Source organism: Geotrypetes seraphini, chromosome 5 (genome assembly GCF_902459505.1).
Source record: "Geotrypetes seraphini chromosome 5, aGeoSer1.1, whole genome shotgun sequence".
NCBI classification, from domain to species: domain Eukaryota; kingdom Metazoa; phylum Chordata; class Amphibia; order Gymnophiona; family Dermophiidae; genus Geotrypetes; species Geotrypetes seraphini.
The window spans coordinates 63,418,545-63,433,721 of record NC_047088.1 but is presented as its reverse complement, the minus strand read 5'-3'; the positions used below and the strand labels follow the sequence as shown (position 1 = coordinate 63,433,721).

The 15,177-nt window shown below is 47.6% G+C and overlaps 1 protein-coding gene across 3 annotated transcripts in view; it reads left to right on the top strand.

The window, feature by feature from the left end:
- The window catches only part of F8 (coagulation factor VIII), a 110,574-nt gene extending 95,397 nt beyond the window's left edge, over positions 1 to 15,177 (top strand). For all 3 annotated transcript variants that reach the window (XM_033945649.1, XM_033945650.1, XM_033945651.1), the window contains 3 exons: positions 2,166 to 2,314; positions 10,242 to 10,418; positions 13,299 to 15,177. In XM_033945649.1, the coding sequence (XP_033801540.1) occupies positions 2,166 to 2,314; positions 10,242 to 10,418; positions 13,299 to 13,454 (482 nt within the window). In that variant the 3' untranslated portion in view covers positions 13,455 to 15,177. The remainder of the gene's footprint in view (positions 1 to 2,165; positions 2,315 to 10,241; positions 10,419 to 13,298) is intronic.

Below are 15,177 nucleotides of genomic sequence, written 5' to 3'. Positions count from 1 at the left end.
CAGACCATCATCACCTGGCCGCCTGGAATAGGAAAGCCTAGTCGTCCTGCACAGAGGCAGCTTAAGTCGTCTTGGGGGTGGGTTAGGGACCCATGAAGAGGAGGACCCATGCCCATATGCCCCTGTAATCACTGCATTGATTCTTAAACATATGCACTGCCCTATACACCCCCAAAACCCTTTTTTTACTGGCATATAAGTGGCTCCTGCAGCCATAAGGGCTATTAGGGTGGTAGATAAGTGGGTCTAGGGGATTCTGGAGGTGGTTTGGGGGGCTCACCCTAATCTATAAGGGAGCTGTAGTAAGGAGAAGACATGGCACCTTTTTTGTGAAGTTCACAGCAGTGCCCTGTAAGGTACCCCACTATTTAGGTGGCATGTCTGGGTGTGCACTCCATCACTTTGCAGACCCTTCCCCTGTCCAACAGGGCTTGTTCTAGGCGTTTTGGACTTGGACGGAAAGTTGGACAAAAATGTGGTATAAAGATGGACGATTTAGCGGCTTGGACGATCATATCGGCAGGACGTATAATTAGACGATTTTTGAAATGAAAAAAAAAGTTGTACGTATTTTTTGAAAATGTGTCTTAAGCTGTTTTTTACTTTGGATGACTTGCGAGATGGACGTAAACGGACTTAGACGTCCCTTTCGATTATGCCCCTCCACATTTTCAGCAAAGCCTTTGATGTTGCTCCAAATAGGATACTTATAATTAAACTGAGTGCCCTATGAGTGAACTGGATCAGAAATTGGTTGACTGACAGATGACAGAGGGTAGTAGTAAATGGGATTCACTTGGAAGAAAGAAGGGCAAGTAGTGTTTTCTCAGGGATCAGTTCTGTTCAATATCTATATGAGAGATATTGCTGCATAGTCAGGAAGAGAGGTTTGCTTTGTTATGGATGACTCAAAGAATTGCAACAGAATGGACACCCTGGAGGGAGTAGACAACACGAAAAGTGATATAAAAAAATTAGAAGCATGGGTTAAAACTTGTCAGTTAACTTTTAATGCAAAGAAATGAAGAGTCATGCATTTTGGGGCTGATTCTACAAACAGCATCCCAATTGTAGGCAGCAGTAAACGTCCTATTGCCATCTCACCAGCCAAATGGGAAGCATGTTTAAAAAAAAATCCATGCCATCAAGGACGCCTATAATATAGGCATCTTACTCGCACCTATGAAGGCGTCTAGGCATGCTTACTGATGCCCAAGGCTACTGTGGGTGTGATTTCCACCGAAAGTGGCCTTGGGCATCTGTAAGAGTCCCTACTCATCTCCATAGGTGCGAGATAGATGCTGTAAATGTAGGCCTCCACCAATGCTTTAGATTTAAAGAGGTACAGAGGAAAGAGGGCATGAATATGGCATGGGGGCAGGGAAGGAGTGTGGGGTACAGAAGGAGCAGAGGGGGCAGAGAGGAGGAGGCAGGGGGCACCTAACAGGCACCTCCTATCCTCGCTATGCCAGTATATAGGTACTGTAGATTTTGCACTTTCATCACAACTGTACTAGTTAAAGTGGGATATGGGCCTAGGTCCACTTTCATGCAGTTCACATCACTGACCACTAGGGTACTCCAGGGACTTGCTTGTTGCTCTATAAGGACTGGCCATAACATCTGCAGCAGTTATATAGCATGGCATCTACCTTTTCTTTCACATCTTTGAGGGGTGGGAGGGGGTCAGTGATTACTGGGGGAATAAAGGGGGCCATGTTATAATCCCTCTAGTGGTCATCTGGTCAGTTTGGACACCTTTTTGGCACTTATTCATTATTGAAGTAGGTCTAGGCTCAAACATCTTATTTTTTTGCCCCGGACATTTTTCAATGTTCCATTATTGCCGGAAAACATCCAAATCATAAGTCCATCCTAGTCCCACCCACAACATATCTCCAACGCCAGCCTCTTGACATTTAGATGCACTGCAGATGAACTGCACAGAAAAGCATCTTAAAAATGGGTTTCAAAAATAGTGATTTGGATGTTTGAACAAAAAAAAAAAAAAGCCCATCTGCCACTTTGTGCCACTTTTTGGATGTTTTTCAGTTTTGAAAATGAGCCCCTTAATCTACCCTATCTTTTGCTGTGAGAGAAACTGAGATGTGTGAAAGGTGTAATTCCCTAGAAACTATTATTTAGTACATCTGCTTCTCTTCCAGGCTGTTCTATGCCTTTGGGAATGGAGAATAAACACATCCAAAACCATCAGATCACTGCTTCATCCTATATAGACAAAATGTTCACTTCCTGGGAACCTTCATTAGCCAGAATTAACCTGCAGGGAAGAATCAATGCCTGGAGACCAAAGGTAACCTAAGCAGCCCTGCCTCATCTGTACCACTAGAATGAAAGAAAGGATGAACTGAAAGATCTGCACCTAAGTCTCTGCAATGTAGGAATGATGTCATTTATGAGGCCTTTGACACCAGGCTTTACCTCAGTGAATAATAGGAACACTGGCTATGGTTTGGATAGACCAGTGTATCACAAACTGTGTGCCGCGGCACACTGGGGAGAAGGAAAGGCGCTGGCTGACTGCCTACAGGACATGCCTCTCGCAGCAAGAGGCACGTCCTGTAGGCAATCAGCTGGCGCCTCTCCTTCTCTCCGGCCCTCTTCCCTGCTGGCACTCCCCACTGGCATCTCGGGGCCAGTCTGAAGGTCCTTCGCGCATGCACAGATGTCGATGTGATGACATCATGCACGAGTGCCTGTGCACTTCTGGGTGACTCGAGCTGCGGACACTACCTTTAGTGTGCTGCAGCTCGAGAAAGTTTGCGGGACACTGGGATAGACGTTCAGGGGTAAATATTCAAAAGGGTTTAACTGGACAGGAGGAGCTCCTAACTTGCTAAACCCCATAGAGCTAGCCAGTCTTGGATATTCAGTGGCAGTTAATCTTGTAGGGTCAGGTAATGCAACGAGATTAGAGGTGGGCTGAGGGGGGAAGCATGGGCGGGGCATCAACTTAGCCTGTTAAGTGCGTGTATAAATTTATAACAGCAAAATAGCTACATATCCTAACTTTATCCACTGAGTCAATCTGGCACCGGTCTCAATATTGGCTGGTGCCCAGTTATTTTCTAGGTCACACATGCACCTGGATATTTAATGCTGGGAGCCACACATGCTCTGGCATTGAATATCTCGAGTTAGTTCAGCCTGCAGTTGTGAGTAGCTTACAAACCACTTACAGCTGCAGGCTAAATATTACCCCCTTTTTTTTCCGCTGCCGGCAGCTTAGGGTAGATCCCATGGTAAAGGTTTGAAAATTTGGCAGCACCTTTGCTGACTCTCTGCAGTGCCTTTTGTGTGTACAGACCCACCCAACAACGGCCCACTGCTGCGGTAACGAGCAGGGATTCCCAAACCCACCAGCTGAAGATCTCCCCAAAGGCACCCAGAAAAGCTTGGCAGTCGGCAGCTTCTTCCTGAGCTGTTGATTCCGGTACTCTGCACATGTGCAGGGTGCCAGCTGCCAACTGCTGAACTGTCATAGGGGTTTCTAGGTGCTTTTGTGGGGGATCTTCAGCTGGCAGCGTTTGAAGATTTCTACTAGCTCAGGCACTTAAAGATTCTTTTAAAAGTTGAATGATTGGGGCAGGATGGGGTGGGGTAGGGTGAGGTTGGAGGTGCCCACCCAAAATTCTGCTCTCTGGCTATGATATTGGTTTCAAGTAAGGTAAACAGTTCCTGAAAACAGTCCTATAAATACTTTTTGTTCTTTTAAAATTTGCCTATTACAGGATTGGTTAAATTGTACAAAATTGGGGGGTCACGTGATGCGCACGAAGTGAACAGACGTGCGTTGCTGGGCTCCGCGATCCGATCCCCTGAATATCGGCTAAATAGCGATATCTGGCAGCAGCGAGGGGTATCGCTGGACCTGCGGGCAAGGAGAGTCGGAGCTGGGTGGTTCGGCGGAGTGCTTTTCCGTGCAGGAGAAGCCCCGGTATGCCCATCAGGGCTGCTAAAACCCCGAAGTGCAAAATCAGCGCGCCGGAACCCAAAATGGCGTCGGCTCCCGCCTCGCCGCCGCTGGAGCTGGGCGACTGGGCCCATGAGATCTCCCGCCTGGTGACCACTGCCCTGGAGGACCGCTTAAATAAATTACAATCGGCGGTGGATGGCATCAACGAAAAATTCGAGGCCCAGGCTCAGCGGCTCACAGAGGTGGAGCACCGTGTTTCAGCGCGTGAAGATGAGGCCCTTCAGGTTCAGCAGCGGGTGGAGAACCTGCAGTCCCAGGTGGCAGCCCTCACAGACAAACTTGAGGACACGGAGAATCGCCAGAGAAGAAATAACCTGAGGGTTGTGGGACTCCCGGAGTTGCAGGGCGCTGATGCGCTGTATCAGTTTTTTCATACCTGGTTGCCAGAACATCTTGGCTTAGAGACCTCGGCCATGTCTTTTGTGTGTGAAAGAGCACACAGACTGGGAACCACTTCAGGGGCTAACTTGAAGCCTAGAGCGGCTATTGCCCGGTATGTGAACTGGAAGGAGAAGGAACAAATCTTGAAGGCTTATCGTCTGGCTGGTGGTCTGCAGTATGAGGGAAAGCGGTTGCTCCTATTTAATGACTATTCTGCGGGTGTGTCATCGCGGCGGAGGGAAATGGCGCCCATCTGTACCACCTTGCATCACAAGGGGGTACGCTTTGCTCTGGTGTACCCTGCAAGCCTGCGGATCTGGAGAGAAGGCAAGGTGCATACTTTGCTGACCAAGGGGGAGGCGCAGCGCTTCTTGGATACCATCAACGCCGCTGGTCCTTCTGGAGAGGGCGGAGGAGTCCCGGGCAGCTGAGATCCGACGGGGTAGCCAGTTCGGAGTAGCAGAGATTCCCCTGTTTGTTCATGGTGGTCCTCTTCTGGGACTGACTGATCTTCTGATTTGATTAGAGGATGTTCGGTTTTATACTGTTCTGTGTACCTTTTGACCTGGACCTTCCTGGAGGATGCGAGAGGACTCTTGATGGCTCCGAGGGGGAGGTCGCTGCTGGCCCCTGCCTTCACCGTGGCGGGTGTGGCTGGTGTGCGTAGCCACCCTGATGGGGACCTGGATTTCCTTGTCTTCGTCCGGAGACTGTTTCTGACAGGAGCTGGTGACTTTTGTTCTTGTTTGGTGTTATCAGGGTCCATTGTTCTAGAAGCTATCACATCTAGCTAGTAATGGATCGTGGGTTGCCCAGCTCAGTGACCCCTATTCTTAGATGTCCCTTATGGGATTTTGTTTTCTTGTACTGGTTTTGTTGGGTTTGGGGGGAATCTGGGGAGAGTCCTGGGGGCATATTCTCTGGGATTGGGGAGGGGGGAGGGGGTGTGTGTTTGCTCGGGTGTTTGGTAGTGGTATGTGGGGTGTGTGGACGGTTGAATGGCAGTGTGGTTCGGGGCGGGTTAGGGGTGTGTGTGTAGGATTGGCACCTTTCTATATTATTTTGGGGCCCGCGGCTTCCGGACGGGGCCGGAGGCACGTGGGGGCGGCTGTTTTCTTGCCCTGCTGGCAGCGAGGGAAGGGTCCTAGCTGGGAGGGCCCTCTCCTCTTGACACTACTTTTAGTATTTCCTGTCTTGTTCTTTAGGTTTCTCTTTGATAATGGTTAGCATCCGCATTTCCACATATAATGTGGATGGTATCCATTCTCCTGTAAAGAGAAAAAAGTTGTTGAATTGGTTCAAGAAAAATCATATAGATATTGCTTACCTGCAGGAGACCCACTTATCGGGGGTTGAGCATGCCAAGTTGCGCCGGGAATGGGTGGGGGAGGTATGCTCCTCTTCTTTTAACTCCAGACAGCGGGGGGTTGCGATTTTGTTTCACAAACAATTACCCATACATATTCATAAAACTCTGCAGGATAAGGAGGGGCGATATGTGATAGTTTTGGGGGAATTGTGGGGTCAGAAATGGATGTTTTGTAATCTCTACGCCCCTAATGTGTATAGTCACCGATTTTTTTCTGGGCTTTTGGCCCAGATAGCTCAGTATTCTGATTATCAACTTCTTGTGGGAGGGGACTTTAATATCACGGCTGATCCCTCCATGGACTGTAGACCGGCGAGGGTGTGCCCGGGGGACCATGGAGCCAAGGGGGTAAACTTTTTGATGGATCAGTTGCATTTGATGGATCTGTGGCGGACTTTGCATCCTACTGAGCATACATACACTTTTTACTCGCACCCTCATGATGTTTATGCTCGTCTGGACTACTTTCTGGCGTCGCCCACGCTGCTCCCGCAGGTAGATCATGTTTCTATTGAGGAGGTTCCCCTATCGGATCATTCCCCGCTAATATTGACGGTCAGGCTTACGAATGATACTCCGCGCAGGGGGTGGCGGTTTCCAAGCCATCTGTATAAGGATCTGGAGTTTCACAGATATCTCCGGGAACACTGGCAGGAGTATTGTCACCATAACGCTTCCCAGGATGTTGATCCGGTGATTTTTTGGGAGGCATCTAAGGTTGTACTCCGGGGATATATTATTGCGTATGTATCTAGGGCACGGCGGCGCCAGGAGGCTGATCTTTTACGGCTTTCTGGAGAACTGCAGGCTTTGAGACGGCGTCATGTCGCTTCGCTTTCAGTGGAGGACAAAAGCCGGCTGGGGGAGGTCCGATCACAGCTGGAGGTCCTTTTGACGCAGCGGGCCAATAGGGATATCTATTTCCAACGCTATCGTTTGCATAGATGGGGGGGGAAGGCCGGACGGCTCCTGGCCAATTTAGTGCGTCCTTCTCGCAAACAACAGGTCATCCTGTCTATTAAAGATGGTGCGGGTCGCCTTTACACCGGGGCGGATGACATTCAGTCTCAATTTGTACAATTCTATGAGACTCTGTATTCTCACCGCGAATCTTCCGAACCGGACCGCACGGAATTTTTCCGGGATCTGGTTTTGCCTCAAGTGACGGCTGCCCAGCTTGACCTTCTGAATGCTCCGGTCACGGCGGCGGAGATCCAGCTGGGTATCAAAGCGTTGAAACTCACGAAAGCGCCAGGCCCCGATGGGTTTGGGCCCGAATACTATAAGATCATGGCTGATTTGGTTCCTTCAGCTTTGGGGGATGCGTTTAATGAGTTGCATGCAGGAAAGGGTCTAGGACCGCGCAATATGGCCCATGTGGTCTTGCTACCCAAACCAGGGAAGGATCTTGCCCAAGTGGGGTCATACCGCCCGATCTCGCTGCTTAATCAAGACGTAAAGCTGTTGGCGGCGATACTGGCCCGCCGCCTGAATGCTGTCCTCCCTTTGTTGATTCATGAAGACCAGGTGGGCTTCGTTCCGGGCCGGTACGCCTCCATGAATCTGTTTCGGGCGTTAATGGCCTTGCATTCGAGAAGAGGGACGGGGAGTAAATCGGCTATCGTGGGATTAGACATGGAAAAGGCCTTTGACAGCATTTCATGGCACTTTCTATTCTGGGTTATGCAACAATATGGCCTGGTTGGCCGTTTTCCTGAATGGATTCGTAGTTTGTACCTTCGTCCGCAGGCGCGCTTGCTGGTGAACGGGGGTCTTACTGCTCCTTTTCCTTTGGGCAGGGGTACCCGGCAGGGCTGTCCTCTTTCCCCCCTTCTCTTCGTGTTAGCCCTTGAACCCTTGGCGGTAAAGCTGCGTACTGATCCTTCCATTCGGGGAATTCGGATAGGAGATAGGGAGAGTAGGATTAACCTTTTCGCGGATGACATCCTCCTCTATCTCGATAATCCCATAGAGGATCTGGAGAGAGCACTTGGGGTGGTTCGCACTTTTGGAAATTTTTCTGGGCTGAGGGTTAATTGTGCCAAGTCTGAGCTGTTGCCTTTGGACTCTACTCACAAGGAGCCCTGGCACTCCGCTCTTTCCATACCGCCAGTAGATGGGCCGTTGCGGTACCTAGGTGTGTATCTGACACCCGATTTATCCCTCCTGTATCAGCAAAACATTCGTCGCCCCCTCGAGCAAATCGCGGCTCAGTGTGATCGCTGGAGGGAGTTGCCGTTGGGATTATGGGGGAGAGTAGCACTCACAAAAATGGTTCTCCTGCCAAAGATCTTGTATCCCCTTCAGACTATCCCGGTGTGGCTCGCCGCTCGGGATGTACGGGCTTTTCGGTCTACCATTTCTTCTTTTATTTGGAGACGAAAAAGGGCACGCATTAGCTATACTAAATTGATGCTGGACCGATCTCAGGGGGGCTTGAATCTTCCGGATGTAAGACATTATAACGTAGCAGCTTTGCTTCGCTTCATTCATGAGGGCTGGACTGGACAGTACAAATATGCTTCTGGGGAATGGCTATCCTCTTGGTGTGCGCCGCATTCTTTCCTGGCCCTTCTTCATGTGGCGCCTTCCGCGGTTCCCGGGGGTTCCTCGACCATGAATTTTCTCCAGCCATTTAGGATGGCGTGGCGGTGGTGGAGGCGCCATCAACAGAAAACGCCTGCTGCATCGGCACTCTTGCCTCTGTGTGGTAACCTTGCTTTTGTTCCGGGGATGGGACCTTCTCGACTTCGGGAGTGGGAGCAGCGGGGGTGTAAGACCTTGAGGGATGTGTGGGATGGGGGTAGTGGGGATGCATTCCCGTCCTTTGCCCAGATTCAGCGGCGCTGGGATGTGCCCGGGAATCATTTCTGGGTGTATCTTCAGATCCGCCACTACTGTACTACGCTGGCTCGGAAATGGGGGGATGCTTGGCTCTGTGGTCCTCTGGATGCACTCTTCTTCTTGCTTCCCGCAGCCCAGAATAAACTCTCTACTTGGGGACGTATGCTACGGGCGAATCTGTCTGAGGAGACCCTTGATGGAGTGGCCTCTGTGTGGAGGAGGGAGCTGGGGTTTCTGGGAGATCGGAGCGAGTTTCTTGCTCTGTTTGGCCATCTCAGACTGTTGGGGGGCTCCTCCGATCTCCAGGAAATGCAGTTTAAGATAATGCACAGGGCATATATTTCTAGACATCGCGGGGCTCTTATGGGCCTCTGGGAGGGGGCTGTGTGTACCAGGTGCAATCGCTCGGCTGGAACCTTGGTTCATCATTTTTTGGAGTGCCCATCCACTGATTTGTGGTCGAGGGTACTTCCTTTTTTGGAGCAGATTGTGCACCGTCCTATTCCACGTGACTATGGCATGCTCTTATTGGGAGATCAGAGAGTGTTGGAGGAGGCTGGTTCTTCGTTTCCTCAGCGGAAATTCCTTTACATAGCCATCCTCTTGGTGAAAAAACTCCTTTTGCAGTATTGGGTGTCTGACCAGGTGGCTTCTTTTACTCATTGGCTACACCGGCTTGTTCTGGTGGCCCACTTTGAAATTCATCGCTCTCCAAAAGGGGGGGGGATTGATCTTCGCTGCTATGTGGGTTTCTGGAGGGAGGCCTTGAGGCTCTGTCCTGGGGAATCGGTGGCACAGCTGGATATCCATTCTTAAGGCCACTGTTCCTTCTGTCTCCCCTCTCTTTTCTTTTCTTTTCTTTTTTCTCTTTTTCTCCTCGTTCTTTTCTATTTTCTCTCGTCCTTCTTGTATGGGGCTTGGGCGTAGGTCACCTTGAAAGGTGTGTGCTGGTGCGAGTGGGAGGGGTGTCTGTGGTGTGGTTGTTGTGGATAGTATGGTACGTCTGGTGGTAGTGCATATGTGGTATGATTGGGGGGGTTGTTTTTGTCTTCTCTCTTCATAAAAAAAAAAAACTTTTCGCAGATGGCGACTGGAGGGTGCAGAGCCTGTCCGGCACAATTTTCTTTTCTGTGATTGCCTGCTCGGTTTCCAGTTTGAGTTATATTTTCTCTATTTGGAAGTTGTGTCTTAGTACTGTTGGATTTCTGTACTTTCTGTGTTGCATCTGTTAATAAACATTATTTCAAAAAAAAAAAAAAATTGTACAAAATTTAAATGACTGAATATCAGCAGCTTTTCCTCCAAATCTATTCAGATGTGCAGGGATTAAACTATGGATAGTTTTCCAGTTTGTGTTGACTCTGTGGAAAAATCAATCAGATCTCACACATTTTGCAATTCATAGATTGGGATCAGATAAAACAGGGCTTAAGGAAATGTTTGTGAATTTAATGAGGAGCTAGAGATATGCCCAGAAAAGAGAGAGAGAAAGATATTGTATTAAGATTTTCTGTCTGTTTTCTCAGTGACAGTTTACAGTTGTTTTGGATTTTCATCTTATTGTGGGGAAAGCTGTAGGCGTGTGGAGAGACAGAAAGGAGGAAGAAGGGCCTTCACCTTGCCAATGCTGAGATACCTTTTTCTCTGCAGGTGAGCAGCAACAAACAGTGGCTGCAGGTGAACTTCTTGAAAAGGATGAAGGTGACAGGAATCATAACCCAGGGGGCCAAAGCTCTGTTTACTTCCATGTATATAAAAGAATTCACACTGTCCATCAGTCAGGATGGTGTGAAATGGATGCCATTGCTGCAGAATGGGCAGCAGAAGGTAGGTAGACCCTAAGAGAATACACAAAAAAACTAACACTATCTTCAGACAACTTGGACGGATAAATGATAACAGTTTTGATGATACATGAATGGTAGATTCCAAAGGCATAAACTAAAGCCCTAGGGCAGTGTATCGCAAACTGTGTCGCAGCACACTAGTGTGCCTCCTGAGATTTCAGGTGTGCTACGACACACTGGGGAGGAGGAGAGGTAATGGCTGACTTCCTACAGACCGTGCCTCTCGTGGCGAGAACTCCTTAGAATTCTAAGACAAGAGAACACTCTTAAGGTTGTAGACCTTCAATTCTCAAAAGAACATTTAGTTTTCAAAAGTAGTTTCAGATTCTCCAAGCTTCACACATCTGTATATACTGGTTAAGATATCAGCAAATTAATAATCAGAAAAGGTTGCAGGCTTTATTTTCCAGTACTTAATACTTCTTTTTAGCAACAGGAGTCACAAAAATTCAGTTTAAATTCTGAAATACGTACACTTTAAAAATTCTTATCAATTTTCCTTTGAAGTATTACTCCAAACTTAATTTAGAAATCTCAATAAATCATGAGGCCACCCCCCCATAGGAGGGGCCTAGGGGATCTGGCCAATCGGAATCTTAAGCCACTCCCAGCGCATCCCAGAATGCACTGGGAGACGGACCTAAGATCCCAAGATGCACCGGGAAGGGGCAGGCCCGCCATTCCAGCAAAGGCAGGCCGGCCAGCCATCTAAAATGGTTGGGGGAGGGTCTTTATGGGGTTAGGGAGAGTGGTCTTGGGGTCTGGGCAGGCTACCTTTGGGGGGACTGGGCATCCGGCAGGAGGGACTGGGCATCCCTCCTACTGTGATCATTTGGGGGGGAGGTCGCAGCAGGTGCAACAGGAGAGATTGGGCATCTCTCCTGCCATGATCGTTGCGGGAGGGGGGGGAAGACAGTTCCATGATTCTCTAACCGGCGCTTATGACAGATGCCGGTTAGAAGGACTGGTCCCTCCCATACAGAATTCCCCCCCCCCCCGAACTGCCACGAACCGCAGCAGGAGAGATGCCCAATCTCTCCTGCCGAAGGCGCGGTGCACCCCTGCACACACACACACACACGCCAACTACCAGCAGGAGGTATCCCAAGCCCTCCTGCCAGTACCCCAACCACCCCCTGATTATCGGCAGGAGGGAGCCCAAGCCTTCCTGCTAAAGACTGCAGCACCCCGACCCTCGAACCGGCAAGAGGGAGTCCAAGCCCTCCTGCCGGTAGGTGAACCGCAGCCCTCCCAAACAGGTAGGAGGGAGCCCAAGCCCTCCTGCCAGAAGGCGTACCCTGCATACACCCCCTTCTGAACTGGCAGGAGGGAGCCCAAGCCCTCCTGCCAGAAGGCGAACCCCCTCCCATGAACCCCCCTACCTCCTGAACACCTCCCTCTACTCCGGACCCCCCTCCTCACCACCCTGGACCCTCCCACACACTAACCTTAAGGTTGGCCGGATGGACGGGCCCTTGGTGCAGCCTGCCGGCAGGCCCGCCATTCTCAGAGTGGTGGGTCTGCCCCTTCCCAGTGCATTGTGGGATGCACTGGGGAGGAACCTGATTGGCCCAAGTACCTAAGGCCCTCCAACTAGGCCATCTCCCTAGACTTTTGGTTATACTTGCAATATGACTAAGTCTAGGTCGGGCCACCTCCCGCCCTTTCCCCTCCTCTAAAAACGCCTCTTTTTGCTCTAGGCATTCAGAGGCAGGGTAAAGGCCTAAGCTGGTTTTAGATACTTGGACGATCTGTCTTTTTAATCGTCCAAGTACTGATTTAGGCCACTTTTTGAACGTTTTTTAAATTATTATTATGAGCCCATTAGGCCAAAGAAGGACTTAGACCTTTTTTTTGATTATGCATCTCAAAGTGTTTTTGCAAGTCTGATTTTCCAGATATTCCATTTTTCTATATACATACTCCTTTTTCCTTAATTATATTTGCATTAATTTCCTGGATATCTTTAACCTTGTTTCAAAAGAATCTAGTGGCATTGTAAATTGGCCCAGTTCTTGAGTATGGGCCTCTGCACAGTATTTTTTGAGATTGGCTACTTCCCCCACAACATTCGCTACAGAACATATGGAAGAATTAAGGGTCTGAAAAGCATCCCATAAATTGTCCAATGTGACCACTTGGGGCTTTTTCAGTTATTGCATATACAATAATGGAGGCCCCAAATCTCCTTGAGAAGAGGAGCTACTCACAGTTGATGCATATGTTGGCTTTTTTTCTGCTAAATTCTCCCCCTTCTCATTTGATGCAGCTCAGTGGAAGCCATATAGCCCAGGTTACACTATGGAAGTGGTTTTCCATTTGGTTTCATAGATTTGGGGATTAATACTCAAAGCCATTTAAGCAGGTAGAAGAGGCTGAAGAAATTGAAGAGCCTCCAAAGGTGAACATAAAACTAGACTAGGTCTAGGAGCATCATGTTACAGGGATAAAGGTACCACAAACCAATATGACATGAACATCAAGAAATGTATTGAATAAATAAACAGAAAACACAAGAGGCTTTCTGAATAGGGATATAGTAATATCTGTATAAAATAATGCTCATAGACAAATAGAAGCATAAACAATAATTTAAAAAAATGTGCTGTGCTGGGGCATTGGTTTTTTTTCTCTTGTCTTTTTGGTCAATACATTTCTTGATGTTCATGTCATCCCTTTGACCTGGCGCCTTCCCTGTTCCCACTTTGAGCAACAAACCATGTGGCATAGAGGTGTATCATATTTTATATTAACCATGTAAAGCACTTCCATAGGCTCTGCATTCTCCCCTGCAACAATGAAGCATCACAGAGAAGATTACATGGGAAGTAATTCAGTTTCTTTCCTTTTTTGTCCTTAGGTCTTCATGGGAAATAGAGACCACCACGGCCTAGTAACGAATACCCTGGACCCTCCGCTCTTTACCCAATATCTGAGAATACATCCCTGGAAGTGGGAAAATGATATCGCCCTGAGGACTGAGTTTTTGGGCTGCCTCTCACAACAAATCCAGTGACAGATGACCTGGTACTGAACCATAGACTGTACCTTGAGACTAACTAAGAGGGTACAGAGAATTCACATGACTGAGAGCACAGAGATGGTGCACAAATCACGACGCAAGTTAAAGGGAAGAAAAACCTTTCTGTGGAGCCCCAGCTGTTAAAGATGTGCTAAAAAATTAATCATTGAATTACAGGATATATGAGACTCCTCTGCTCTGTAACATTTTAAAACTGTTTATTCTTTTCCATTCATTTGCCTGTAGTCAGATCATCCAAATTACTGGAGCATTACATTTTTTTTAAACCCTTTTGATATGGTCACACCAAAATCATCAAGATTTTTGTACTCAACTAATGTCTAGGAATATAATCCTTAGATTTGTTGTTGTAGTGGGGAGTAACCGTATTGCCTTAGAAGACATATGGAATGGAAGTTTATTGTTATCCGAGACTGTCTAAGCCTTTAGTGTCACATTTTCACTATTCCAAATTAATTACTGCATCATTTTTTCAGTGAGGGCTTTGCATAGGAAAGAGACTGGAAGAACCCAGTAGATAATCTGATTACTAGAAACACCTACTGTGCCTGAGCTGCCCATGAAAAGGTATGAGCTAAACACAAATAAGTGGGTTGGATTTTTGTTTTTATGCTGAAGCAATTATATCAAATTTTAATAAAAACTTGAAACTTGATATTTCTTCCTTCATATGTATTGTGAAACTGCAAAGAGTAGACATTTAGCCCTCTCTACTAACCACACACAGAGATTGCACTGATTAGCTTCAGAAATAAATACCACTTAAAGGGAGTAATTTTATAAAGTCTTTTTTTTTTTGTAATTGTTTATAACAAAAAACAGTACAAAAAAAACAACAGTACATCACAAAAGTAATACATGCAGCAGAACTCCAAAAACCCAGTGATGTCACCCCCATCCCTCAACTCTCACCCAACCCTCTCCTCCCCCCATAACAGCAAGTACAGAGGCTCAACCCCCAAGATCCATACACCGCAAACTGCTAATGTGATCACATATTTGTGTAAATGGCCTCATATAAAACACTGACTAGTGTAAAGGAATGCAGTTTAACATGACGACACATACTTTGCCAGTAGACGTTTACAGGGTGGAATTCGAGAGGGGCATGGGCAGATTTCAAAAATACAAGTGCATAGATTATACAATAGACTAATATGTGTACTTGACAAATCTAGGTGCCAATGTCTACATCTGCTCAAGAGCAGTACATGTCCACACCTACAAAATAGGCAAGATTTCTGCAATTTACATTAGTATTTTATAAAGACACATAAGGGGAATTCTATATATGGCCCCTAACATAAGATCCTACTTCTGCACTGAGTTTTCATTGCAGAAAAGCATTCTAATGGATGCACGGCATAGAAATGGGGCAGAAATTGTAGATCCATGCAAAAAGACACTTGGTTGCCCATTTTCTGAATAGTGCCTAAAGGTTTCCACACAGATTTGCGAAGAGGGCGTAACAATGGGAGGGACATGGGTGGATTATGGGGCGTTACCTTAAGATGCATGCATTGATATAGAATAGTGCAGATCTGCACCCAACTTGTACTCTGGGATTTACATCCCCATCCTGAGGAAGATAAGAAATGCGTTGGTGGGGCGTAGTGTAACAGCGACATTGAACTAATAAGCTAAGTTAGGGGGGTCCGGATGACTTTTCAAAACCCGGCACTTTGGGTTTTGAAAA